This window comes from Bubalus kerabau, chromosome 4 (genome assembly GCF_029407905.1).
Source record: "Bubalus kerabau isolate K-KA32 ecotype Philippines breed swamp buffalo chromosome 4, PCC_UOA_SB_1v2, whole genome shotgun sequence".
NCBI lineage: Eukaryota > Metazoa > Chordata > Mammalia > Artiodactyla > Bovidae > Bubalus > Bubalus kerabau.
The window spans coordinates 19467559-19493059 of NC_073627.1; the positions used below are offsets into that span (position 1 = coordinate 19467559).

The 25501-nt window shown below is 54.3% G+C and overlaps 1 protein-coding gene across 2 annotated transcripts; it reads left to right on the top strand.

The window, feature by feature from the left end:
• The first annotated feature begins 1031 nt into the window (after positions 1–1031).
• DCAKD (dephospho-CoA kinase domain containing) lies at positions 1032–21158 on the top strand. Of its 2 annotated transcripts, XM_055575667.1 has the most exons (7): positions 1032–1160; positions 11330–11551; positions 12196–12399; positions 16591–16678; positions 19889–20048; positions 20181–20237; positions 20933–21158. In XM_055575667.1, exons 2-7 carry the CDS (start codon positions 11440–11442, stop codon positions 21149–21151), a joined length of 840 nt encoding a protein of 279 aa, XP_055431642.1. In that variant the 5' UTR covers positions 1032–1160; positions 11330–11439; the 3' UTR covers positions 21152–21158. The 2 variants fall into 2 exon arrangements, with proteins under 2 accessions (XP_055431642.1, XP_055431643.1); XM_055575668.1 differs by lacking the exon at positions 20933–21158 and having other exon boundaries at positions 19889–20322.
• The last annotated feature ends 4343 nt before the right edge of the window (positions 21159–25501 follow it).

Below are 25501 nucleotides of genomic sequence, written 5' to 3' on the forward strand. Positions count from 1 at the left end.
AACTACCGAGCCCGCATACCACAGCTAGAGAATCTATGCCACGTGCCACAACAAAGGATAACACGTGCCACAACTAAGACCCTACACAGCCAAGTAAATAAATATATATTTTTTAAAATGTCAGTTTCTGGGAACTCCCTAGCAGTCTGTTAGGGGAAGCACACTGACTGAAACAGCCCACCCTGGCCAGGTACCATAGTAATCATTTGCGTGAGTTGTTTTACGATAGACAGTCCAGGTAAGGAACACGGAACTAATAAGCCATCATCAACCAGAAGAGTTTGGGAAAGGTCCAAAGGAGACACCACATGTCTGACCACCTCCCAGAATCTTTCTCACTGGCATCCATCTTGGTTGAACAAGGCGTCCACCACCAGGAAGGACTTCTGAGTCAGAATGATTGGCTAAAGACAGCACAATCCCATCACCATGAAACCAGAGACTGCGAGCCACCGTGGCAGAGCAGTTCTCCTGGGTTCCTTTACCCTGCTGCTCTCCGGCTGGGAGCCCTTTCCCAATAAAATCTCTTGCTTTGTCAGCACATGTGTCTCCTCAGACAATTCATTTCCAAGCGTTAGACAAGAGCCCAGTTTCAGGCCCTGGAAGGGGTTCCCCTTCCTGCAACAAGTCCAGTGTTTAGGATTCTGCAGTTTCACTGATGAGGGCGGAGTTTAATCACTGGTCGGGGAACTAAGATCCCACAAGCTGCCCAGCCAGGCCAAAATAATTAAAAAATGGGGATGGTAATGGTATCTACCTCAAGGACTGTGAAGATTCAATGAGAATGCCTACAGAGTGCTGTTAAGACTTGGCAGTAGCCACTACCATGGCTATTGTTAACCATTGCCAGAGGCTGCACAGCTAGTGGTGGCCAGTCCTGAACTTGAAGCTAGGCCCCGCCCGCCCCGGGTTTCTTCCAGCTTGGAAATGTTTTAGCGCCCGAGGCAGAATAATCCTGCGATTCCCCACCTGTCCCGCACGCTAGGGAGGCGCGCCTTCCGGGTCCCGCCCCCAGCCGCCGGCCCCGCCCCCTTCAGCTGGCCGGACGTCCGGTCCACGTGCGTGCGCTCCCGAGGCCCCGCCTGTCTTCAGAGAGCCACCCAGTAAGCGCCTCTGAGATTGGGCGAGCAGCGGCGGCCAAACCGGGTCAGAGTCCCAGGGTACGTAGCGCGCCGCATGGGCAAGTGGGAGCGGCCGGACCCGGGTTAGGGGTCTGGCCGGTTTGCGGCCCCTGGGGTCGCTTTGTGTACTCTGGCATTCAGGCTACCGCGCTTGTAGGGCTTCGTCCAGCCTGGAGGCATTGTGTCCAGGCGCCGTATTCTCGGCGCAGTAGCGGTGCTGGGCTGCCGCAGAATACGCGCCTTTCTTTTGAGCCTCGGTTACAGTTTATTGAGCACATACTATGTAGCAGCTCTTGGTCAAACGCTTTTACCTCCGTGGCTCATTGCCTTGACAACAACCCTACTAAGTAAGGTGATGTTTTAGAGCTGTGGAAACTGAGAAAGGTTTACAACTAGAAAGCAGTGGAAATAGTGAATTTAAACCAAGTTTCAGGCTAAAGCCGCTTCCCTCGTAGCTCACTCGGTAAAGAATCTGCCTGCAGAGTGCAGGAGACCCGGGTTCGATCCCTGGGATGGGAAGATCCCCTGGAGAAGGAAATGGCAGCCCACTCCAGGGTTCTTGCTTGGGGAATTCCATGGACAGAGGAGCTTGACAGCTACAGTCAATGGAGCTGCAAGAGTCAACCCGACCTAGCGACTAAATAATCATCCCTTGCACTTCAGACCTTTGTGGTCAGATCTAAGTTTGATTTTTGAATCCAGCCTCTGCCATTTCCAGTTGTTTGACTGTGGGTACCGCTCCGACTCTTGTTTGCTCACTTGAAACTGGTGGCGTGGAGTTCCCAACTCTTGCGTTGATGAAAAGGGCAGCCTGCTTCTCTCCCCTCTCCCCGCTTCCCAAATGGAGGCTTTGGCGCCTCTGGCGCTGAGTTTGTTTACGAAGTTTGCAAAAATTTTTCTGTCTCTTGGTTATGGGAACATTTTCACCCGAATGAACCTTGACATTAAGTCCTAGTTTTAAAGTTGAGGAAATGGAAGGCTTTGAAATGTGTTTTCTCTGGGGCCGGCAGTGCAGATTTGTCTAAATAAATCAAATGGATTTGGCAGGATGCAGACAAGCCTGGGGACAGGTGACATAATAGAGATCGGGCTATGATAGGAAGTGGACAGGCCTGTTGGGGTAGTTTTCCCTTACGGGGGCCCTAAATTCCCCCCAAATCCTCTTCTGACTCTTGAGCAAGGTCTGAATCTGTCCTCATGGGAAGCCTGTTTAAAGGGTTCAGAACCTCACTTGGTTCCTGTGCCTTTACGACTGAAGGCAGGCCAAGGCCAGCAGTAGCCATTGAGCTCAGCTTCCTTTCGGAAACTACCCACTCTTCACATTTTTAGGTTGCTTAAATTTTTCTCTGAAAGTTTCAAATAGTTGCAAAGACTGTGATTTCTGGTTAATTGTAAATATTGACATCTTAAAAATGAAACTGTCAGGGCACTTAAGTCTGCAAAGGAATCTAAATACCATAGTGATTTGATTTTCCCTCATCCTTGGAAAAGATTACATGAACCAGCTTTTATTGAACAGTTGAAATTTTACATGTTCCTTTTTCCTCCTTAAACTCCTATTTCCACTTAATTTCCTCCACAGAATTTCTTTTTCTAGTCAAATCAGTTTTATACTTGAAAGTCTTTGGTTTGTTGTTCTGCTCTGCTACAAAAATACTTATAAAAACTAAAACATTTTTGAAAATTGTGTTGTCATACTGTTAAACATTTTCTTTTAGACTGAGTTCCAAAATTGTAAAATACAAAACTGACCAAAACAACTAGTTTTGATCATTGTTAAACCTAACTCTTATTTGAAATGCTTCTCTTAATAAGCTGAGTAGAACGTTTTCTTTTAATTCATGTATGTATCCTTGTATATTTGCTAGAATTGATCTCATGTGACCTCAGCCTGCAGTGGCTTTGGAGTGGGGCTTGGGTTCCCAGGCAGAGGTTGAGGCTGGGTCGCTGCAGTGAAAGCACTGGATCCTAGCCACTAGACCAGTGAGTGGTCAGTGACAAGGGCCCTGACCCTTCAGCTCTGCAGAGAAGAATTTCCACAAAGATGGAAAGTAGTGAAGCAAGTAAAGTATTTATTAGGAGGAAAGAGTACAGTACGTGTGGCTAGACACACGGGGCAGACTCAAAGGGAGAGTCCCTGAGTTGTTGAGTCGCGCCTTCGTGGTAGTTTGAATTACTTTTATGGGGTATTTCTCCCCCATTTCCCTTGGCCAGTCATTATGATTTGCCTGGTTCACGGTCCATATTCGTTATGTCTTAAGATCCTTCCATGTGGGCACGCGCATCTTTTAGCCAAGATGGATCCTACCGGAAAAGCATCTGGGTAGATCATCCCTTGACATGATTCCCCTTTGGCCTCCTAGGAACCTTTCGACCCACGTGTGTTCCAGGGAGGTCTCCTGACTTCAGGAATGAGAAATATGTGGCCTCTGCAGGGTCCAGCCTCCTCCCTTAATTGTCCTGCTATTAACGTCTTGGAGTTTTTTGGTCAGGAGAGAATGAATCTCCAATTTTTTTGCCCTGGGGGGTGGGGGTGGGGGCATCTGCCTCCTGCCTCAGAATGAGCAACTAACCCTAACCCTGCTTACCCATGAGCTGGGCTTTTAGTTGTGTGCTTCATGTATTCAGGGGCTTCCCTGGTGGCTCGGATGGTAAAAAATACCCAAAACGCGGGAGACCCGAGTTCGATCCCTGGGTCGAGAAAATCCTCTGGAGAAGGGAATGGCTACCCACTTCAGTATTCTTGCCTGGAGAATTCCGTGGCCAGAGGAGCCTGGAGGGCTACAGTCTATACGGTTGCAAACTGAACGACTAACACTTTGTGTATTCAGTAGATGCTTTTTGAGGCCCTTCTTCTTATTGGGCCCTGTTTTAAGCACCTTAAATACAATAGTGCTCGGATTCTAGGGAGAGAGGGACATTACATCAGATAATCACATAGACATATTTGAGGGGTGATAATAAGCGCAGTGAAGAGAAGTGGAACATGAGGGAAACAGAGGGATGCTACTTTATATATTCAGGACAGTCTGATTGGGTAGCAGTGGGACAGAGAAGGGGAAAGGGGTCTTGTGACCTTTGGGAAAAGGGTCCTGCATGTGGAAGGAACAGCCAGCATGTCCACAGGCCCGAGGTGGGAGGTGCCCAACACAGTCAAGGGGTAGCAAGGGGCCAAGATGACTGGAGGGTCTCATTTGACAGGGGGAGTGGGAGGAGGTGCCCAGAGAGGCTGGAGCTGAGTCTGTCCGGAGACACACAGGAACTCTGAGACGGAGAGGTGATGTGATCTGACTTAAGATCACACTAGCTGCTGTGTGACCAGCAGACTGTCAGGGCGCAAAGGCGACAGCAGACCACTCACTGCAGTGACCTGGGAGACAGACGCGGGGCTGGGGGGAACGAGGCGTGTCTGGGAGGTAGAGCTGGCAGGGGGCAGGTGGGTTGGATGAAGATTGTGAGAGAGGAACCGGAAGGATGCTCAGGGTTTGGGGTTGAGCAGCTGAAAGGACGGAGGTGCCCTTCAGGGAAAGGAGTAGACCGCCACCACAGACGTGTCACACGTGGAGTTAGGAAAGATGAGGCGATGGTGGCATATGTACCTCGTTCAGCCCTGATGAAACCCCTGTGCGTAGTTATTATTGACTGCGCCATGCAGCATTCAGAATCCTAGCTTCCCCTCAGGGATTGAACCCAGGTCCCCTGCATTGGGAGCTTGGAGTCTTAACCGCTGGACCACAGGAAAGTCCCAAGTAGTCATTATTAATCCCATTTTATATGTAAGGACACAGAAGCCCACAGCGCTGGGGAATATCGCCCGAGGCCACGTGGCTGCCGTCCCAGCCGAGGCCCTTGACTTCACAGCCCCTGGGTTTGGCCTTCCCTGTGATCATTTTTCTGTGTGGCACTAGCATAGTTGTCCAGTCCAAACAACCTCCCTGCTGGGGCTGCTGCTGCTAAGTCGCTTCAGTCGTGTCCGACTCTTAGCGACCCCATGGACTGCAGCCTACCAGGCTCCTCCATCCATGGGATTTTCCAGGCAAGAGTACTGGAGTGGGGTGCCATTGCCTTCTCCAACAACCTCCCTGTCCACCCATAAAACCTCCCTGGAGCAGTGGCGTGTGCCTGGAGGGGGCTCTAGAAGAGAGACCTGCCTTCCCTTGGTGTTGGCAGGGCAGAAGGAGAGGCAGGCTGAGCGCCACACCTGCCCTGGGGACTCCCTCCAGCTCCTGGCAACCTGGAGGAGGAGGTGCTGGTTTAATATAGGTCCAGCGGACGAGGAGAACTTGGACTCAGGTTTAAACAGCAGCCTCTCACCAATAATGAAAGATCAGGAGTGGGAAAGCGTAGATAAAAATAGCACTTATTAGTTAACTGGAAAACAATATATTTTTGCAGCCTCTGGTTCCACAAGAAAATAATTGGGTCCCAAGGTAGGGAACGACTCATTTTCATGAATGATTATATTGATCATTGGAGCAAAGTGGATATACCCGCTTTGGAAAGTAATTCAAAGGAAAGGCTCGTGGCTGGTCAGGCCGGCCCAGGGTGAAATCCTGAGAGGCTGCAGAGGAGGAAGGAGGCTGGAAGTTAATGAAGGAGCAGACTCCTGGCCCCAGCCAGCAGGTGTGGGGCTGTTGCTTGGGAGACGCAGAACAAGAGAACTCGCTCCCAACCAAGCCCCGAGCTCTCCTGAGGGAGCAGAGAGTGTCCATTCACATATCAGTCCCTTACTCTGCTTGAAGCCGCCGGGTATTCTGTTTTCTTTTTCTCCAGGAGGGATTTACTAGCAGTGAGCAGTGTGTTCTCATGGATAGAGGAGCACGCTGGGAGCCTCCCCTGTGCCGATCAAGGGAGAATGTGACCCCAAGTATTTCTGGTCCCCTTCCCTGCTCATGGAGTTGTTCTGCCATTCATTCTATGATGATCATCAAACACTATCAGAATGAAAAGGGAGTTTTGGTTGAGAGCTCCATGGGTGCTAAGTACTGTTCTAAGTGCTTTACATATATTAATTCATTTACTTTTCATGGCAGCCAAGAGTAGGGCTCCTTAGCTCCATTTTACAGATGAGGGTTAAATAACTCAAAGGAAGGTTAAATAAGGTGACCAATATCACTCACCTGGTGAGTGACAGACCCTGGACCCTGGGCTAGATGCTAGGGACAAAAGGGTCCAAGCGCTGGACACAGCTTGTGGCCTTGTGGAGCTTATTTTATCTAATCATCATCATGCAAACGGAAGTACAAAGCCGGGTGGGCACCAGGGAAGAAGAGGAAATGAAGTGGTGAGAGGTGTGAGGGGCCCAGTGTGGATTAAGAGGGGCACGAGGCTGTACTGAGAGAGGTGACCTGCTCCCTGCTGCTGTCAGGTCCTGACTCAGAGTGACCACTCTGATCCCTCAGTTAAAGCAAGGACCCCCGTCCTTCCTGATTCCCTCCCCTACTTAGCACTGCTTCACATATTGTGACCTTTCTGTTTCTATACCTCCCCAACTACCTCCTTCAGTGGAGTGTGAGCTCCGAGGGGGCAGGCGCCCTTGTTCTGAACAGTGCCTGGTGCCTGATTGGCTGAAGGGATGACTCGAGGAGTCAGCCAGGAGGTGAGGGTGGCGGACAGGGGAACCACAGACGTGGAGGCTCCGAGGTAGGAAAGAGCCTGCATGTTCAGGGACGGGCAGCAGGCACATGTGACGAGCACAGGTGCGGACGAGGAGTGACGGAGGGGATGGGAGTGGGGGTGGACAGTGAGAGGTATCACAGGACCCAGAGACCTCCAAAGTCAAGGAGGAGGAGAAATACAGCGAAGATTTTAGATGGGAATGACAGGAGCAGATGTTCACATTAAGCCACGAGCCTGGCTGCCTTGAGAGAAGTGAGGCAGGGACTGGGGGGAGGGATTGCCAGGTCACGGGCTCCTGCAGGGGTGTAGGGTGAGGTGGCTTAGGTTAGCAGGGTGGGCATGGTGGACTGAGAATTCCCCAGATGGCACGGGGCCGTCTGGAGGCCCGTGAAGCAGTCCACTCATTGTTCCCTAAGAAACCCTGCCGGGGGGATTCCAAGGGAGATCAACCTTCCCCAAATGTATTTTCTTTGTCATCTCCAGACCATGAGGGTCCAAGAGGTTAAAACCAAGGGGCCCAGCAGCAGTGGAGCACAACAGAATTCTGTCGTCACCTCACAGGGCTGAAGACCTCCCCCAACCCCAGTCCTTTCCCTTTCTTTACTCCCTGCTGCCTCCCATTGATGTGGAGACAGAGGGAGGAGAAAAGACTGGATGTGGCTCCCCCGACCCCCTCCGGGATCCCAGGCCCGGAATCAGTCCTGGAATCCAGCTCCCACTCACTGGCTTCTCTTTGTCGCTGTGGGCCCCGGTGTTGTCCTTCCTTCTCCAGCTCAGCCAACGCTCTGAACAGCTTTGGGTGCTGAGGAGGGAGACGGCCGGCCACCAGTGGGCCTGTCATTCTTTGGTCACCCTGGGAAGTTCACTGGACCACAGGAGGGGAGGAAGGACACACCAGCGTGACTCACAGCCTACCCTGGGGCTGCTGCTGTTCCTGTTGGAAGTCCAGCCCCATGTTTACAGGTGTGGAGACAGAGGATCAGACGGGGCCAGGCGTTTGGGGCTCCGCTGTTTCTCTCTTCAGAGCACTTCCCACCTTGGGCCAGGCTGCTGAGGAGGCTTCCCAAAATCACAGCTAGTTTTCTGGCAGAGTGCAGAGGCTGGGACCAGGCCTCTCAACTCCAGTCCACGGCCTTCCATTTTCACCGGGGTTCTGGTGTCTGATTGGCTGGGACGCAGGTTCACGCCCTAGATTCAGAGGCAGGGGCCTAGGGTGGACGCTGGGTTTCTTCTACACTTTTTCTAAAGTTTCACAGGGGATTCAGATCACAGCCAGCTTTAGGATGTCAGTGCTGTGAGGGGAACTGGAGTGGATTCTACAGAGTGATGTATTTTGAGCCACACCAGGAAGGGGATGTGAGAGGTGGTCACTGCTCCTGTAGGTGCCTGGGGCAGAGCTACGGGGGAGGTCTGGGTGGGACCAGGGGCCTGACTTCCAGGCAGCTTGGAACCTAAATCTTTCCTCCTTGCTGAGCCTTGAGGGTCCGGGCGGCCCCTGGGGGCAGAACGGCGCTCCTCAGCCCCAGGGTGGGTACCATGTGACAGCTTTCTGTCACCTGTCAGTGTTCTCTTCTTGGCTGGTTTCATTTGTTACTGTCTGTCTCGCCAAGCTTTCCTGAGCGGCAAGACCTGGGTTTCGCTTTGGTTGCTGCAAAGCCCAGAGGGGCTCAGTCAGCGGTTTGTGAGGGAGCGAGCTATGGAGGGGCTTATGGGACTGGAACAGCTGGTATTTGTCTTTAAGCCAGGGGCTCACAGCCTCCCAGGGCATGCACACCTCCATCCCCTCGCCCCTCCCAGCGGAGGCCAAGCCACTGTGAGTCTGTTTCTACAGATTGTCAGCCAGGGCCCCGAGAAGGGGGGATCCTCACTAGGTTACCCCAGGAGCCAGGGGCAGACACTGAGCCTGCGCCCTGGTGGTCATGCCTGAGACTCGGCCCCCTGTTCTGCAGAGGGAAACCAGTGTGATCATCAAGAAATCATTTTTCTTTGGCCCCTGCAGACAGACGCACCCTCCTTATTTCGTCTTAATCTAAATGTAAGTTAATTTCCCGTTCTCTGAGTACATGAAGGCAGAGGTCTGGACACAGAGTTAGGAGCCCTGGTTTCCATCCAGGCTCTGCTTTTAGTTGTGATCCTGGGCAAGTCCCCTCTTCTCTGGTTCTCAGTCTATACCATCATAAACAAATAGCCCGTCCCAAGCCCTGGGACACAGCAGAACTCCCTGGGTGCCTCCACCCCTCTCCCCCGAGACCTAGTGCAGTAGGTCTCCAGAAGGGTCCTGTCCTGTGTGCAGGCAGGAGGTGAGGTCTGCTCAGCCACATGGTCTTCCAGGCTCCCTTACCCAACCCAGAAAACTCGGTTGACCAGGTGGCAGTGGCTTGCTCTCACTGATGAGGTGTCAGGCCCCTGCGGAGAAGCAGGCCCCATCCTTTCCTTCAGCTGAGGCCAGTTCTCCGGCCCCACTCAGCGCCTCCAGGTGGGTCTTCAGCAGAAGAGCAGACCCAGGGCTTTAGGGACAATAGGAGACCATTGGGATGAAGAATGCCGCTGTTGGGTGTTCCATTTCAAAGCATCAGCTGAGTGGACCAAAAACAAATTCTTTCACAGCTGAACCCTTAACTCCTCTTTTGTAAGCTGTGGGGAAACCTACCTGAGGGCAACTCCAGGCTCAGAGATTGAGGAGCAGTCTTTGTAAACGGTTTAATAATTTAGTCAGAACTATGTTTGGATGGGGACTGGTGGATATTTTCCTGTCTCCATCCCAGGCTTCCCTGAAGGAGAATGAGCCCAGGCAGATTTCAACTTCTAGGTTGGTGTCACCCCGAGCCACCCAGCCAGCCTGCCCACATCCAAGTGGCTGCCTCCCCATCACTGTTGTGTCCTCAGGGGAGGCAGGCTCATTTCAGTATTGTTGTTCAGTAGCTCAGTCGTGTCTGACTCTTTGTGACCCCCTGGACTGCAGCACGCCAGGTCTCCCTGTCCCTCACCATCCTCAAGTTTGCCCAAGTACATGTCTATTGAATCAGTGATGCCATCCAACCATCTCATCCTCTGCTGCCCTCTTCTCCTTTTGCCCTCAGTCTTTCCCAGCATCAGGGTCTGTTCCAGTGAGTTAGCTGTTCGTGTTGGGTGGCCAAAGTATTGGAGCTTCAACTTCAGCATCAGTCCTTCCAATGAGTATTTTAGGGTTGATTTCCTTTAGGATTGACTGGTTTGATCTCCTTGCTGTCCAAGGGACTCACAAGAGCCTTCTCTAGCACCACAATTTGAAAGCATCAATTCTTTGGCACTCAGCCTTCTTTATGGTCCAACTCTCACATTCGTACATGACTACTGGAATATAAGCTCAAGCAAAGTGTAATCAGGACAGTACGTCTGCTGTTTAACCAAAAAAAAAAAAAAAAAAAAGTCCTGTGACAGATTCCAATGTCCTGGAATTGCTTCCTTTGACACTTCTGAAGGAAGGATGAGAGAGACCTGGCCTTTGATCTAATTTCTCCCAGCTTGGGAACAAAGTCCAGGACATGGTAACCATGTTTACTGAAAATGCAACATAGCTTAAAATCTACGGTGAGAGTCTGCAGTTGCAGGAATGGAGACCTAATTTCATGAAAGTCTTTTTTCCTTTCCGTGCCTTGCCACAAGAGCACAACCCCCAGCGTCCACCCTGCACCAGCACCCTCACCTCCGTTCCTGGTCATTTACCATGTGAATGGTAGTGCGCTAAGGGCTGCAGATTCATTTTCTCAGTCAGTCTGCAGAGTTTCTGCACAACGGCCTTAGGAGGCAGGTTCTGTCATCCCCATTTTACCCCATTTTATGGATGAGAAAACTGAGGTTCCCAGAGGCAAGTGACTTGCCCTGGATTGCATGGCATGTAAATGGAGGAGCTGAATTTGAAGGGATACATGCTTCTAGCCTCTGGGCTGTATTACAACTTCTCCGTCTGAGAGCCGCAAGTCGCGATGCCAGGTTTAAGGCTGTCTCCCTGCCAAGACTGTCATCCTTTCCTCATTATTCTTGGCATGCTCCATCCTTCTCCAAACTTTGGGCTAAGTGGCCACCCAGCCTGCCTGCGGCTGGGCTCCTCACCTTGGTCACTTCTTCGATGAGGAGTTGGGATTATTCCTCTCAGTCCTGACCAGCTGCCCAGGCTGTCCCAGTTCTAGCGCTAGGGCACACGGGCAGGCCGTTTCCTCTTGTGAGCCTCTTGTCCAGACGAGGAAGCGGAGACTGGGGTTCACCCCAGAGGGACAGCTGTCCCTTTCCTGTGGGAAGTTTGCCCTCAGTGGGCTATCACCGCCTCCAGAAAGCTCTCTTTGCTTAACAGCACTTGACCTTGCTCTTCCTGCTCAGCGTTTTGATGGCTAAATTTACATAGTGTTAGTTTGCCTTCTTTGTCAATGTTTTTAAAAGAATACCGGAGGCCTCCCGGTAAAGAGTTTTCTGTCTCAGGTGGATCCAGAGCCCCTGAAGCTCAAGCCGTGGCACTGCCTGGCCAGGCTGTGTCTGCCTTGCTTTGCCTGCCTTTGCCTCACCTTCCCCCAGCCTCTTGGCCCCACACTGACCAGGCCTGCTCTGTCCCATAGGCAGGTCCTTCCGGCGTCCCTGTGGAGGACCCTCACCACTGGGGAGCTTGGCCCCTGTGACTCCAGACTCCTGGTTCTTGGTCTCACCGACCTCCCTCCTTCCTGGGAAGATGTTCCTGGTGGGCCTGACAGGGGGCATCGCTTCAGGCAAGAGCTCGGTGATCCAGGTGTTCCAGCAGCTCGGTTGTGCGGTGATCGATGTGGACATCATTGCCCGGCACGGTGAGTTGTGGGCACAGCTGTACCCTGCAGCTCCTCTCTGCTTCCTTCCTTCCATCAGGCCTCACCTTTTCACAGGCCTTTCCCATCAGCCTGGCTTCCTGCTCCCAGCCCCTGTGGCCCCCTCTCTTCTGCTCACTCTTCCTTCCCCCTCCCCTCACCCCATGACCAACACGAGGGATTCTGTGTACTCTGGTCCCCTCCCTAACTGCTTTCCCTCCTCTGATTTTTAAAACATTACTTATTTATTTCTGGCTACACTTGGTCTTCATTGCTGCACAGGCTTTTCTCTAGTTGCAGCGAAAGAAGGCTGCTCTCTGGTTGCAGTGCACAGGCTTCTCATTGTGGCGCTTCTCTTGTTGTGGAGCACAGACTCTAGACACATGGGCTCAGTAGTTACGGCATGTGGGCTTAGTGGCTCCCTCAGCACATGGGATCTTCCCGAACCAAGGATTGAACCCACGTCCCCTGCATTGGCAGGTGGATCTCAACCACTGGACCATCAAGGAAGTCTCCCTCATTTTGTTTTTGCTCCAGCTGAAAGAAGCACCCCTGGGTTGCCCCATCATTTTGCCTGTAGCCCCTGGGAGTGTCCTTGTTGGCCTGGAGGCTCCAGAGAATGACCCAGGTTCCTCTTCCTGCCCCAGTTGTCCAGCCGGGATACCCGGCCCACCGGCGCATCGTGGAGGCCTTTGGCACCGAGGTCCTGCTGGAGAACGGCGACATCGATCGCAAGGTCCTGGGCGACCTGATCTTTAACCAGCCCGACCGGCGGCACCTGCTCAACAGCATCACCCACCCCGAGATCTGCAAGGAAATGATGAAAGAGACCTTCAAGTACTTCCTTCGGGGTAAGTCCTGGACCTGGGACCAGGCAGGGCAGAGCCGGTTCCTCCAGGCACGAACCCTTCTGTGCAGAGATTGTCCATGGAGGGAGGAACCAGTTTTCATGCAGGCTGTAGAATTCACTCTGCTCATTGGCATCCCCTGTGCAGCCAGGCACCAGCCCCAGAAAGATGAAGTGATGTTCCTCAACTCTTAAGGGAGTGGACAGTTTAACGAGAAGAGGTGCTTGAGGCTTTTGTGCCCTGAACTCCAGGAAGCTGATTTTTCTCATAGGGGTGGGAGTAATAATGATGTTGTTGTCGTGGTTTAGTTACTAAGTCTTGTGTGACTCTTGTGACCCCTTGGACTGTAGCCCACGAGGCTCCTCTGTCCATGGAATCCTGTAGGCAAGAATGCTGGAGCAGGTTGCCATTCCCTTCTCCAGGGGATCTTCCTGACAAAGGGATCAAACCAGCATCTCCTACACTGCAGGTGGATTCTTTCCCGCTGAGCCACCAGGGAAGCTTCAGGGAATAATAATACTTGACGAATAATGGAGTCGTAAGACCAGAGTTTAAGTCCCAGCCCTCATGGTTTCCAGCTGCATGACTGTCAGAGTGAGCCCACCCCTCTGCCTGTTTCCTCCTCCGCAAAGTGAGGCTAATAATACCATCTCGAAAGTTCTTAGGGACTAAGAGTCTACACCATGACTGTGGGTCACCAAGCAAATGTAAACCATGGTCAGAGTTGGTGCTGGTTGAGCTGCCTGGGGGAGTAAGTTTGCAGGGTGGAAGGTAGGGAGGCTCCAGCATGGCCAGGGCTGGCAGGGGTGAATTCCAGTGGAGGATAATCCTTCAGGGCTGGGCCTCAGTGGAGAGACCTAGCCGGGCATGTGCGGGGCCAGCCAAGTGATGAGGCAGGTCTGAAGGAGGGGAGCATATTTGTAAAGCAGGGTCTGTGGCAGCCTTTTTCCCAAGCCATACACTGCATTCCAAGCATTGTTCTTCAGGGCGGCATGGGGTAGGGGTGGCCTGATCATTACTGTCCAGGATGGGGTCAGCCCCCAGGAGAAGGGGGAGAGCCCAGAACAGTGGCTTGGGATCAGGCGACAGGCTGGCCCAGGGCCCTGCAGAGCTGCCTGCCAGCCTCTGGGACTTGGAGCCTCCACCCAGGCTCTGAGTTGAAGGCCTGCCTGCTTGTCTGCCGTCAGTCACCAGTCACAAGGCTGAGACTTTGCTTCCTGGAGGCTATGAGGAGCCTTCGTGTTTTTTTTCCAGGCTTTTGCACTGTGATCATGGCCAAATTCTCTCATGCATCAGGTTTTCATGTACAGAGTGGGGACCTTCCCCCCTGACCCCACTGCCCTGGCCAGTACCTCCCTGCAGAAGGAAAGGGATGAATTGACAGACAGCCTGGACATTGATACTCCCTTCCCTGCCCCTGAGCCCTGGCCGGGCAGGAACTAGTCTGGATGTCCTCCCTGCCAGACCAGCTTTTGCTCCCCATCTCTTTGTTGCGGGCCTCTTTCCCCACCATCTCCCTCAAGAAGAGTCTCTGGACTCTTGCTGCCTTTGTCTTGCCTCTTGTGTCTGTGCCAGGACCCCTTCTGTCCTCCCCTGCACTGCCCCTGTCCCTCAACCGGGAGTGGGGCCTTCTGCCTTTCATTCCTACCCTTTCGAGATCTCTCCCAGGCCAGGTGTGAGTACGTCTGTCTGCAGGGCTTCAGGGCGGCAGCAGCTCTCCCCTCATGAAATTACACATCAGATAATGTCACCTGCTCCAAAGTTCTCCCACTGTGTCTTCTACCCAGTCTCCCCTCTCCCCAGCCACCACCACTTAAATAAAAGCCAGGAAGCTCTTTTCAGCTCGATAAGGTGAAAAACGGGGATGACAGCTGTGGCTTCCTCAGTCCCCGTTTCCCCTGATGAGTATAACAAATACAACTGTCAGAGTTGGTATAATCAAACGTCAGATAAGATCACCAGCTGTTGGGAGGTCTCCGCGTAGGCAGACGGATGTCTTAATAGAGTCAGGATGGTTTGCAGAGCTTATCAAGCAGGAGCGATGTGACAGCTGAATAGCCCTTTGCCAGCGAACCAAAGAGCTGGCCGCAAGCTCCCGAGAGGGGCCGAGGAGAAAGGACAGTGACGGGAGAGAAAGGGACGGGGGTGGAGCAGAAAAGGGAGATAAAAGGCCCGGGAGGATCTGGACTCGGCCCCTGCTCTGGGCTGGGGAGGAGCGGGGAGCCCGCGCTGCCGGCCTCCTTCCTCCAGGAGCACTGGTAATGGTAGTAATAGCGACTGTCATCCGTGGAGCCTCAAGCGAGGGTCTGGGTGAGGGGGAGCTGAGTGGTTTACAGACTTTTGCTCTCGTGGTCCTTAACCATCTTCCTGTGAGGTGGGTCATCCTTTCAACCACCGACATAGGCGAGGCTTGGTAATGGGGCCGAAGCGAGACAGCGGGGGCTGCACACCAAGGCGCGTCCCAGAGCCCGTTCCCTCAACCCTGGCTTCACCTGAAGGCGTCTCTTGGGCTTCCTGAGCATCGAGCCCTGAGGAACAGGAAACCCAGAGGCTTGGGTCACCGTGTCCCCTGTACCACCTGGAGCGCAGCTCCCCTGTGACGCGCCTGGGATGGTACCACGTGTGGTTGGAAGTGTTCTCTGGGCCAGAGTCAGCGCCCAGCCCTTTCTCACTGCTCCTGGACCCATGCCAGCTTGTTGACACTTACCCAGTGGTCACTGGTGTCGAGAACTAGGAGCCCCAAGTGTTTCTGGGTGAGAAGCTCAGGGACGTGTCTGCTCAGTGGGTGAGGGTGCCGCCCCCTTGACTGGCCTTGGCTTGTATTGGGTTGGCCAGAAAGTTCATTCAGGCTTTTTCGTCGGATGTTGCAGGAAAACCCGAACGAACCTTTTGGCCAACGCAATGGTAGGCAGGCTAGACAGCGTCTTTTACCCTGTGGGAGTTGGTTCTGTGGTATTAGTCATAACCACCCCACCACCTCCAGACCGGTACATGTACTCCCTGGCTGGAGTTCTACCTCTGATGCCACGAAGCAGCCTCTTTCCTTTGGGGCGGCTCCCGCTGCCCATGTATGAGTTTTTTGGGGAGAATCTATAGATAGCGTTGTAGGACTTTTTAGTAGGGAGCCAGGCTTGGACCTGGCTCCTGGGTGGAGAACCTCTTTTTTAAATTTAATTAATTTATTTTTGGCTTTGCTGGGTCTTCGTTGCTGCTTGCGCTAGGCTTTCTCTAGTTGTGGCAAGTGGGGGTTACTCTCTAGTTGCGGTGTTCAGGCTTCCCACTGTGGTGGCTTCTCTTGTTGCAGAGCACAGCCTCTAGGGTGCGCGGGCTTCAGCAGTTGCAGCACAGGGGCTCAGTAGTTGTAGCTTGTAACCTCCAGAGCCTGTGGTCAGTAGTCGTGGCATACTGGCTTAGTTGCCCCTTGGCATGTGGGATCTTCCGGTACCAGGAATCAAGCCCATGTCCCCTGCATTGGCAGGCGGGTTCTTTACCACTGAGCCACCAGGGAAGCCCCTTTTCCTCTTTTTTTGAGCAAATGTGGGTGAAATAGGGCAGAAAGGACCCAGCTACTCCCAGAAACTCTCTCCAGTCTCCTATAATTTGGCTGTGTCATCTCCCCTGTTCAGAAATGGCAACTCTTTGGGTTTCAGATCAGGGGAACCCAACCCTTTGTGACCGCTTTGTCAGCCTCGCCTCACTCTGCTCCAGGCCTCCACTTCAGCCAGAGCCGCTCCCATTCCTGGAACCCTCACCTCCGCCCACCTCATTTTCAAATCTCAGAGGTCCTACCTGCTTTTCAAGGCCACTACAAATGCCATCCTTTCTATAAAGTCTTCCTGGATCATCCACCCCAAAATGACTTTCTGCAACATTTTGTCCTGAGTGGCATTGGAACCAGCTAGCATTCAGGTTATTGGAGGAGGAAATGGCAACCCACTCCAGTATTCTTGCATGGAGAATCCCAGGGACCGGGGAGCCTGGTGGACTGCTGTCTATGGGGTTGCACAGAGTCGGACACGACTATAACGACTTAGCAGCAGCATTCAGGTTATGCCTTTCCTTAGAAGGTCTGCCCACTCTGCCGGGGAGCTCCTGATGGTGGGGGACAGTGGTTTTGGCTCATTCCCACACTGAGCATGTAGTCCTGTGTGTGCTTATAGAATTGAGTTTGTGCATTTCCTGGCCTCTCCCCAGGATACCGCTATGTGATTCTGGACATCCCCCTGCTTTTTGAGACCAAGAAACTGCTCAAGTACATGAAGCACACGGTGGTGGTATACTGGTGAGTGTGTGGCATGGCCTGGCCCCACTGAGGCTGGAAAGGAGCACCCCCCGGGTAAGGCGTGTACCTGTGAAATGGCCCATCGCATTTTACCCTTTCCCTACATGGTGGCCAGGAGGCCCAGGGAGTTTGGGTAGCAGTGCCCTGAGCCTATAGAAACTGACCTCTATAGAGCCAGGCCCAGATATGCCTGGAGTGGATGTGGGAAGTGATGGCCCCCAGGTGTCTCTCTAGTGCTTGGGAAGGGCTCCCCCTGCTGGTTCTTGGAGGCATTTCAGCCCAGATGCTGGGCCCTGCCCTGGGGGACCATGTTCTTATTCATTGGTTTCCTTTTCCCTCCTGTAACGCTTCTCAACTTTCCAAACAGCTCCCACATCAATTTACCTCTCAACATAAGGTAGTCAGGACAGGAGTTGATATTTCTGGGGTATAGGAAACTCAAGGTAGGAGTTACAGAATTTGTCTAGGGTCACCCACTGGCAATATGTATGAACTGAAAGTTGCAGAGAGGGAGCTGTCAGAACTCAGCTAAAGAAGGTGCTTTGTTCTCAGAATCCCTCAGGATGTGGAGCAGACCAGCATCCAGGTTTGGCAAACAAGAGGATCAGACTGTCAGAGAAAATGAGTCATAGTCCCAGTGGGGTGTGAGTGTAGATGAGGCTTCAGGGTGTCTCTGCCTTCCAGAAACTTCCAGGATGCCACCCACAGATACAGCAGACACAGAGGTGGGCCCTGGGCTCTGCAGGTATTTTGGGCACAGGGTGTCTCTCAAGAGACTAATGCAGGGGAGGCTCCTGGAACACCGGAGGCAGGGCCTGGCGTGCTCAGCGCCCCCAGCATCACTTGCCCTCCCAGCTCCTAGCCCTGGGCTGTCATTTAAAGGCAGCCTGAATCTACTGAGCCTGGAGCAGGGACTCAGGCCTCCTCTTCTCTCCCCCGCTGGCCTGTGTCTACTCGTGTAAACCTGTAGCCTCTCTGGGTTCTTTGTTCCTTGTTTGGGAAAGACTGTCAACTGAGGCCAAGCAGACTCCATGAAAACAGTTCTCTTTGCCTTGGAGTTTTAATATAATTCCAAACTTTGTACCAAGGGATCAGAAAGAAAAAAAGAACAACACCTCAGAGTATCATGTTTAAGTCAAAGTGTTAGTCGCTCAGTCGTGTCTGACTGTGACTCCATGGACTGTACCCTGCCAGGCTCCTCTGTCCATGGAATTTTACAGGCAAGAATCCTGGAGTGGGTTTCCATTCCCTCTTCCAGGGGATCTTCCCGACTCAGGGATTGAACCCAGGTCTCCTGCTTTGCAGGCAGGTTCTTTGTCCTGAGTAAACAAATTAGGACCTGGTTGTATCTGCAGTCACCAGGTGACTCAGGCCTGCGTTTCCCACCTTCCTCCTCCCATGCTTTCCTTTTGCCAAGAGCAGAGACAGCTGTGGCTCCTGGCAGATGGATGGGGCTTTGTGGATTTGCCAGCTTCCCAGGAGATCCTCCAGCCCCACTCACTGGCCAGAGCCTTCCCAGCGTCCCAGGTACCATACATCCCCCGCTGTTATCACATGTGGTTGTATGACTCTTGAGAGTACCCAGGAGATAAATGAAGGATTATTTGTCTTTCATAAAAGGAATCTACACTCAACAAAAATAAGTCCATCCCCACATGGACTCCTTTAACTGGCAAACTACCCCTTGGGCATTTGAGCTAACACGGGGGATTTACCAAAGTGTGATTATACCAAAATGTGAGTATTCACTTTTTTGAGGAGCTTGCCAATTGTCGGGTAAATGTTTGGGCAAAAATTCACTTACCCCAAACAACATCAGTCCTTAAATTAACCACATGGGACTCTTGCTGAGCTCCAGGAAGGGTTGTCCGCGAGTTCTGCCTTCACATCCCGGGAGGCCCACTGGTCTCAGCCTCACCCTCTGAAGGATGAATGCTCACTGGTGGCCCCAAGCCGTCTCCATTCTCTCAGCCAGACTTTCCCAGCCACAGATCTGCAGAGTCCCTGACAAGGATTGCATATAGTCCTTGTTCTCAGCCAGGTGGGAACTGGCCCCATGACCTTGACAGCATGCTATCCTCCTAACAAAGGAAGTCAGAAGTCCTACCAACTTTTCAAGGCCAGTACAAACGCCATCTTTATACAAGGTCTTCCTTGATTGGTCAGCCAGAAATGACTTTCTGCCACGTTCGGTCCTCAGTGACTTTGGAATTGGCTAGTGTTGAGGTTATATCTGTCCTTTCTGTCTTGACATCCCAGGAGGTCCTCAGGTCTAGGCCACAAGTAGACTAAAGGGACTAAACTGTAGTCATCAGATCTTCCCATCTTATAACTGGAAAAACTCTGGCCTAGTGGCAAAGCAGAGAGACCCCCAGATGGCAGAAAGCAGCTGCTGCAGCCTTTTACCCCCTTGTTCCCATCTAGGGGCTTAGGCAGTCAGAGAGCTAGGGGGCTGCTAGAGATGACCCTGCTCCAGAGGACAGCTGGACGGTGCCTGTGTAGCCAAAGCAGGACAGGGAGCTTGCTGAGGAAGGATCAGGCAGTAACATCAGAACAGGCAAGAGAGGCACTCTTTGTATTTTCTCTGGAACTGGGAGACTGGGTGCCGCTTGGCCTACTGTGCAGTGTTCAGTCCTGTCCCAAGGGCTAAGGAGATCCAGTTCTCAAGTCCTTGCTCCTGTTGGAAGCACATTGGAGCATCTCTCTTCTTCCGTGCCCTCTAGCCCAGCGGCCACCATCTCAGCACTGTCCTTGTGCTCTGAATGTGCCGGGGTGGGTGTGGGGAGAAGAGGAGAGGGCTCTTTGTGGAAGCCCAGGAAGCTGATTTTTATGCCGCAGGCCCTGGTCCCCAGGGGAACTGCAGGAAGCATTTAGCTTGCAGACCCAGGCCTTTCAGTAAAGGTCATCCATCCAGGGATGCAGGATGTCGCTGATTCCAGGTGACCAAATCCTCCCATCTTAAAACCAAGGAATCTCGGGCCTGGTAGCCAAGCAGAGAGACCCTAGATGGCAGAAAACAGCTGCTGCCCCTCTTTCCCCTCCCCATTTATACTAAGGGGCTTAGGTAGCCCACAGCGGTGCTAGGGTGCTCATGAAGAGTGGGGTGAGGTGGGGGGAAGCCCGAGCTTCCAGGGCTGCCCACCCCTGTAACAAGGGAGGAGGAAGTCCAGAGCCTGCAGTGCCTGAGCAGCCCTTCTGCCTGGTCCGTAGTGACCGAGACACGCAGCTGGCCCGGCTGATGCGGCGGAACAACCTGAGCCATGAGGACGCGGAGGCCCGGATCAAGGCCCAGCTGCCCCTGAAGGACAAAGCCCGCATGGCCCGCCACGTTCTAGACAACTCGGGCGAGTGGAGCGTCACCAAACGCCAGGTGGTCCTCCTGCACGCGGAGCTGGAGCACTCCCTGGAGTACCTGCCACTGCGGCTCGGGGTCCTCACGGGGCTGGCCAGCATTGTCGGTCTTCTCTACCTGCTCACCCACTACCTCCTGCCTTCCCCCTAGCTGGACCCTCCAAGGCAGGAACTGCTGGGTCTCCATCTCCTCAGAGGCTGGAACCAGGTAACAAATGCATCGGGTTTCCTCCCACCCCCTCAACACACGCACTCTGGATCTGGGCTGGAGCCCTGCCCTGGGCCTTCCTTTCCTCTGGGCACGTACTGCATCCTCTCCGAGGCAGGGAAACAGCCCTCCGTCAGCAGATGCTCCTTTCCACCTTCCCCAGAGCCCCTCCCTCTGGAACCCCCCACAGAATAGTGTCCATGAGAGGGTGCGACCAGTAACAGTGAGAGACTATTGTTAATTTCTTGTGGGTGGGGGTGAGGAGCACTCTCAGGGGCTGTCACCAGTGTTTAAAGCTGGGAGGGTCCCTGGGCCTGAACCGTCTCCAAGCACATGCCCCATCATGGCCAAAATGTCCTCTTAGTGGACATCGGGGAATCAGTTTGGACCAAAGCCTGCCCCCTTCAAGCAGGATTCCCTCGTAGACTGAAGCCCTCAGCCAGGATACAGTAAGGATTCACTTATGAGCAATGCTATATCTGGGCAGAGGCCAGGCCTCTTCTGAGATGACCCACCGCCCCCCGTGGTATTTCCCCAGCACTCCCTGCAGCCCACTCCCTGCCCCCTACCACTCTACCTCCCTGAGCTCTTGGTGGTCCACATGCACCTGTATGTTTCTTGCCTCTGTACCTTTGCCTTGCTGCTCCCCAATCTAAAATAACCCTCCCCCCACCCCCCAACTGGTTACCTTCTAGCTCAGGCACCACCTGAAGCTCCAGGAGGGGTTAGGTGCTCTGGGTCACCACCCTGCCACCACTACCATGTTTTACCTGAATCCACAGTATAATAATCAACCAAAAGCTGGTTGGTCTCTCCTAGACTGTAAGCCCTTTGCGGGCAGGAACTGTGTCTTATTCATCTCTGTTCCTGGTGCAGAGCCTGAGTTGCCACTGGTGCTGAATAAAGTGTGTTGATCTGAAATGCCCCATGCTGCCACTGTACCCCCAGCATCACTGACCAACTGAGATTCCCAGACTCCACTCATACCATTTGGGCTTAAGCATGGCCTCCTCCCACACTAAGACCTGGGCCCCTCACTCCGCCAGCCCTAGAAGGTACAGTCGCCCTCTTGACTTCATCCAGGAGGATTCAGCCAGGTCCTAACGTACCTGTGTGAGAGGAGTGGAGGTGCTGGGGCAGCCTCACATCCACGTACTCCATCTTCCTTCCCCAACCCAATTAGACCAGTGTGGACATCAGCTTCCTCTTGCCAGAGCCAGCAGACCTGCTGATGTGTTGATCCTGCGGCCAGCAGCCTATTAAAGCCAGAAATGAGTGTGACAAATGAGACTGCTGTGGTGGCCATATTCAGTGCCCCCTTTCCCCGAGCTGCTCATACTTTAGAGACCAGCTCATTAACTCACTGCAGACCCAGGAGGGGCCGAGGCTGGTTAAGGAGGCCGCAGAGTGGGTCCAGGGCTGGATGAGAACGGCAGAGGGTGGTGCTGCTTCTGCGGTTTGAGACCCGGAAAGGGGAAAGGAGGGAAGGGCGTGGACCTCTCCCAGCACCATTACCCCAGTCATGGAGAAGATGGCTCCTCGTGAAGACGTGTGGCATGCTGACACCACTGCATTGTGACACCCAGAGGTAACTGACGATTCTGATTCCCCGCCCAGAGGAATGATCTGGTTTGGGTCAGAGCCAAGGTTCAGAAGACTGCCCGCTGTGTCCCAGGGCCTACGGGGAGGGAGCAGACCTGGGATTCCTCTGGCTCATTAGGCTCTGTCTCCTACCTGTGTGACCTCCTGTCTTCATGATGTTTATATCAAAGAATATAATGGAGGACCACGGAAACCCTTTGCAAACAGTAAAGCTCGAGTTATTTTCTTCCCTGCCCCAGTATACCGAATTGGATGCAAAAATGTCAGAGGATGGCCAGTCAGGAAGGTGTGGAGAAAACGCCATCCCGGCCTCCTCGTCCCATGCTTGGTGGCCCAAGGTGCCTTACAGGGATACTGCTTCCTCTGGGGCATCACCGCGTGTCTCGGTCGCTCCGGAGCCCCTTGGATAAAGCAAGAGCATGTCCCCCGCCCCCGCAAGCCCTGGTCCCGCGACCCGGCGGCACCCTTCGCTCCGGCCGGCAGGTGGCAGCACCCGTCCGGATTGGGGTCGGGCTTCGGCGACCGGCGCTAGCCAAGCGATCACTAACTTTCTCCCGGTGGCGTTCCCGTCTCCTCCGGGGCCGCGGCCGGCGTCAGATTCCCCGGCAGCGGCGGAGGCGCGGGCGCGCGGCCGGGCCCGGGGCGCTAATTAACAAGCCGTGAGGCTCGCCGCGTCCTCTTTGCTGGAGCTGCGAGACCTGGGCCCCGCGGGGCGGGGGGACGTGTCCCCATTCCATCCCTGTGACAGGGTGACCAGTCTCCCACCCTCCAGCCGCATGCTCGGACCCTGCTGCTCTCCTTTAACCCACTTCCGGCCTCACCACCCCGGCGCGGAGCAGTAAAGACGCCGGCGAGGGCTGCAGGCGTATCGGCCTCCAGGCGCGGGATGAAGAGAACAGGCAGGCCCCTAAAACCATCCCCAGGCCCAGGCCGGCCCTAGGGTGCTTAGCAGAGCCTTATTGTCCAAAGCACCTCCCGCAGCTGTCTCCTGAAATCTCCCAACTCTGAGAAAGAGTGCAGGAAGCAGAGCTAGAATTTGAGACTCAGAGGTTGAGCCCCGGAGGCCCACGTAACCAACAAGCATAATCCCACGCTCTGGACCCCTAGTTCAATGCCCCTCCCACTACCTGCAGTGCCTCGGTTATTGACGTCTCGGGTCTTTAGATAGTTATCGTCAACTCTTCTTCAGATGTTCAGTCTCTCTGTCCTTGGAGAGGGTGAAGGGAGGGGCAGGGGAAGGTTTAGGATCCTCCATTTAAGGAGCCACCAGGGCTAGAAATTGGGAGGGGGACAGCCAGGGCAGCTGTGATAAAGGCACTCCAGATCAAGAGGAGCCTGTCCTAGAGGCAGGAGAGGGAGCTGGGTGGCAGTGAGGACCCGAGGCCACATGAGGTGGACAGGAGAGACCCCAGAGATGGCGGGTGAGAAGGAGGAAAACTCAGGAGGTGCTGAGGCACTGTGGGCCGGCCCTCCAACTCCTTCCTGGAAATGGGAGACTTGGCTGGTAGCTCCTCCATCCCACTGGCAGAACTGAGGCTGCACCCAGCTGGGGCCCAAAGAGCCTCCTCCCTTTGCTCCCCACCATCCCCTCCCCATCACTCAGATTCCAATACAATTTCCAGCTAACCAGCATGTCGATAGAACAAGTCGGGCAGCCCGGATTGCTGGCCAATTACAGGAAATCATTCTGCTCCACAGCTCAGCGCCCAGGGAGAGGGAGGGAGGGAGGAAGGGAAGGGATGTGAGGGAGCAGGCACCCAGCTTGCAGGCTGGGACGGGGCTCTGGCTTTGGGTGGGGCATGCAGTTTCCAGGGAGGGACTGGGGTAGGAGAGCTGGGGTGGATAGGGAGGCTTCTGGGGCTGGGGGGTGTGGGCCAGCAGGGGTTCTTCCTCATCAGAGCTCATTCCCCAAGCCACAAAGATGAGAGCCAGGAGGAGAGGTGTCTGATTGGAGTAGAAGGGGGCAGAAGGGCAGATAGTGAGATTAGTCACCTCCAGAGTCCAGTGTTTGGGAATGAGTTTGGTACCCAGGCCTCCCTGGCCCAGAAGAACTCTGAAGGATCATCCCAATACCCAGAAGTGGGGCCCACATGGGCAGGACCTGTGCTTCACATCCAGCCATGGACCAAGGGGTCCAGATCCCCCCAAGGGGATCCTGGGGGGACAAGGAGAAGGGGTTTAAAGAGGAGGCAGGGAGGAAAGGTGCTGCAGCCTGCAGCTGAGTGGTCCAGCAACAGTCTCACTTGGTGAAGGGATAAGTCTGGAAGCATCCTTCAAGACTGCAGAAGGTGGGACACAGAAACATGGGAGGGGACAAAGTCTTCCCCACTTACCTTCCCAGGGCCTCTGCCTGGCCTTCAAGAAACTTTCCCTCCTCTCAAAGGGCCCCCCTCTCCCTCTCTCCATCCATCTGAATCTATCCTTACCTCCCTTGATGAGCCAGATGTGTTTGCCACCCCCCCCCCACCCCCACCTCCCACCTGCATCCCTCATCACATCTTTCCCAGAACTGCCTTAACTACCTCCTGGCCTTGCCACCCAGCAGACCCTGAGGTCCCCCTGATTCCCAGCACCAATGATTAGCTCCCTTGAGTGGTGCTGGGCTCTATCCCAAAGCAGTGAAAGATCCTTGACTTATAGGAATTTATCCAGGGACTAACTCCACCCAGCGACTGACTATACTGTTGCTCTGTTTGTCTTGAACCCCAAAATGAGTTAGGGGTGACTCAGTGATCCCTTACCCTGCTCCAGACTGTAGCCACCTCCTGGAAGCCCCCTCCCAGATTCCTCAGCATCTTTCTGCTTCTCCCCCATTCTAAACTCTCTCCTTCAAACCCCCATCAAAGGTGGAGCCTGGGTTAGATTCACCCCCCTCCCGCTCCCCACCCCCGCACCCCACCTTGGTCATCCCAAGGGTACACAGCCAGGCAGACACCCCGGAGAGAAGATAGATCTCTGCGCCCCGTGCACCAGGCACGCAGCTGTGCTCAGGAAAAACGCTGAATGAATGCAGTTGACTGGCAAGGCCGGCTTCAAAGTGGTGGGTGAATCGAGAGGGAGGGTCAGGGCCCTGGGGCCACTCCTACCCCAGGATCCCTGCCCGAGCCCACAGGCTTGGACGTCCGGAATGGGGGTGTCGGGGCTGGCCCCTTTGTACAAAGCAGGCGCCCTCGGCTCTGAGAGATTGAGATCAAGCCGCGGCTCGGACCTGGAAGAGTCGCCTTTCGCGGGCCCTCCCTCGGGCGCTGCCTCTCGCGGGCCCAGGGCCCAGTGCTCGGCGATCCGGAAGAGGGCGCCCCTCCCGCCCTCCATCCCGCCCTCGTCCTCGGTGCCCCCGGCCCGGGCGCGCAGCGCTCCGCTGCCCACAGGCTCCGCGCCATCGATCGGGCCGCGGGGACCCGGGCGCACCGCCCCTCCACCTCTCGCTTTTCGCTTTTAATTGAAGTTTGTTTGAGCAGAGTGCAGAGCGGGCAGAGGCAGAAACCAAATATTTAGTTGCTGCAAATTGGCACCTCCAGATCAATTACCCGGCCCGTGTCAAGGCCTGCGCCGCCCCCAGCGCCCCGCTGAATCTCAATGCCGGGCTGCCCCCGCCCGGGCGGCCCGCGCCGCCTGCCTCCATCCCGCTGCACGTTTCTCATCAGCTCCAGCCATACATCACC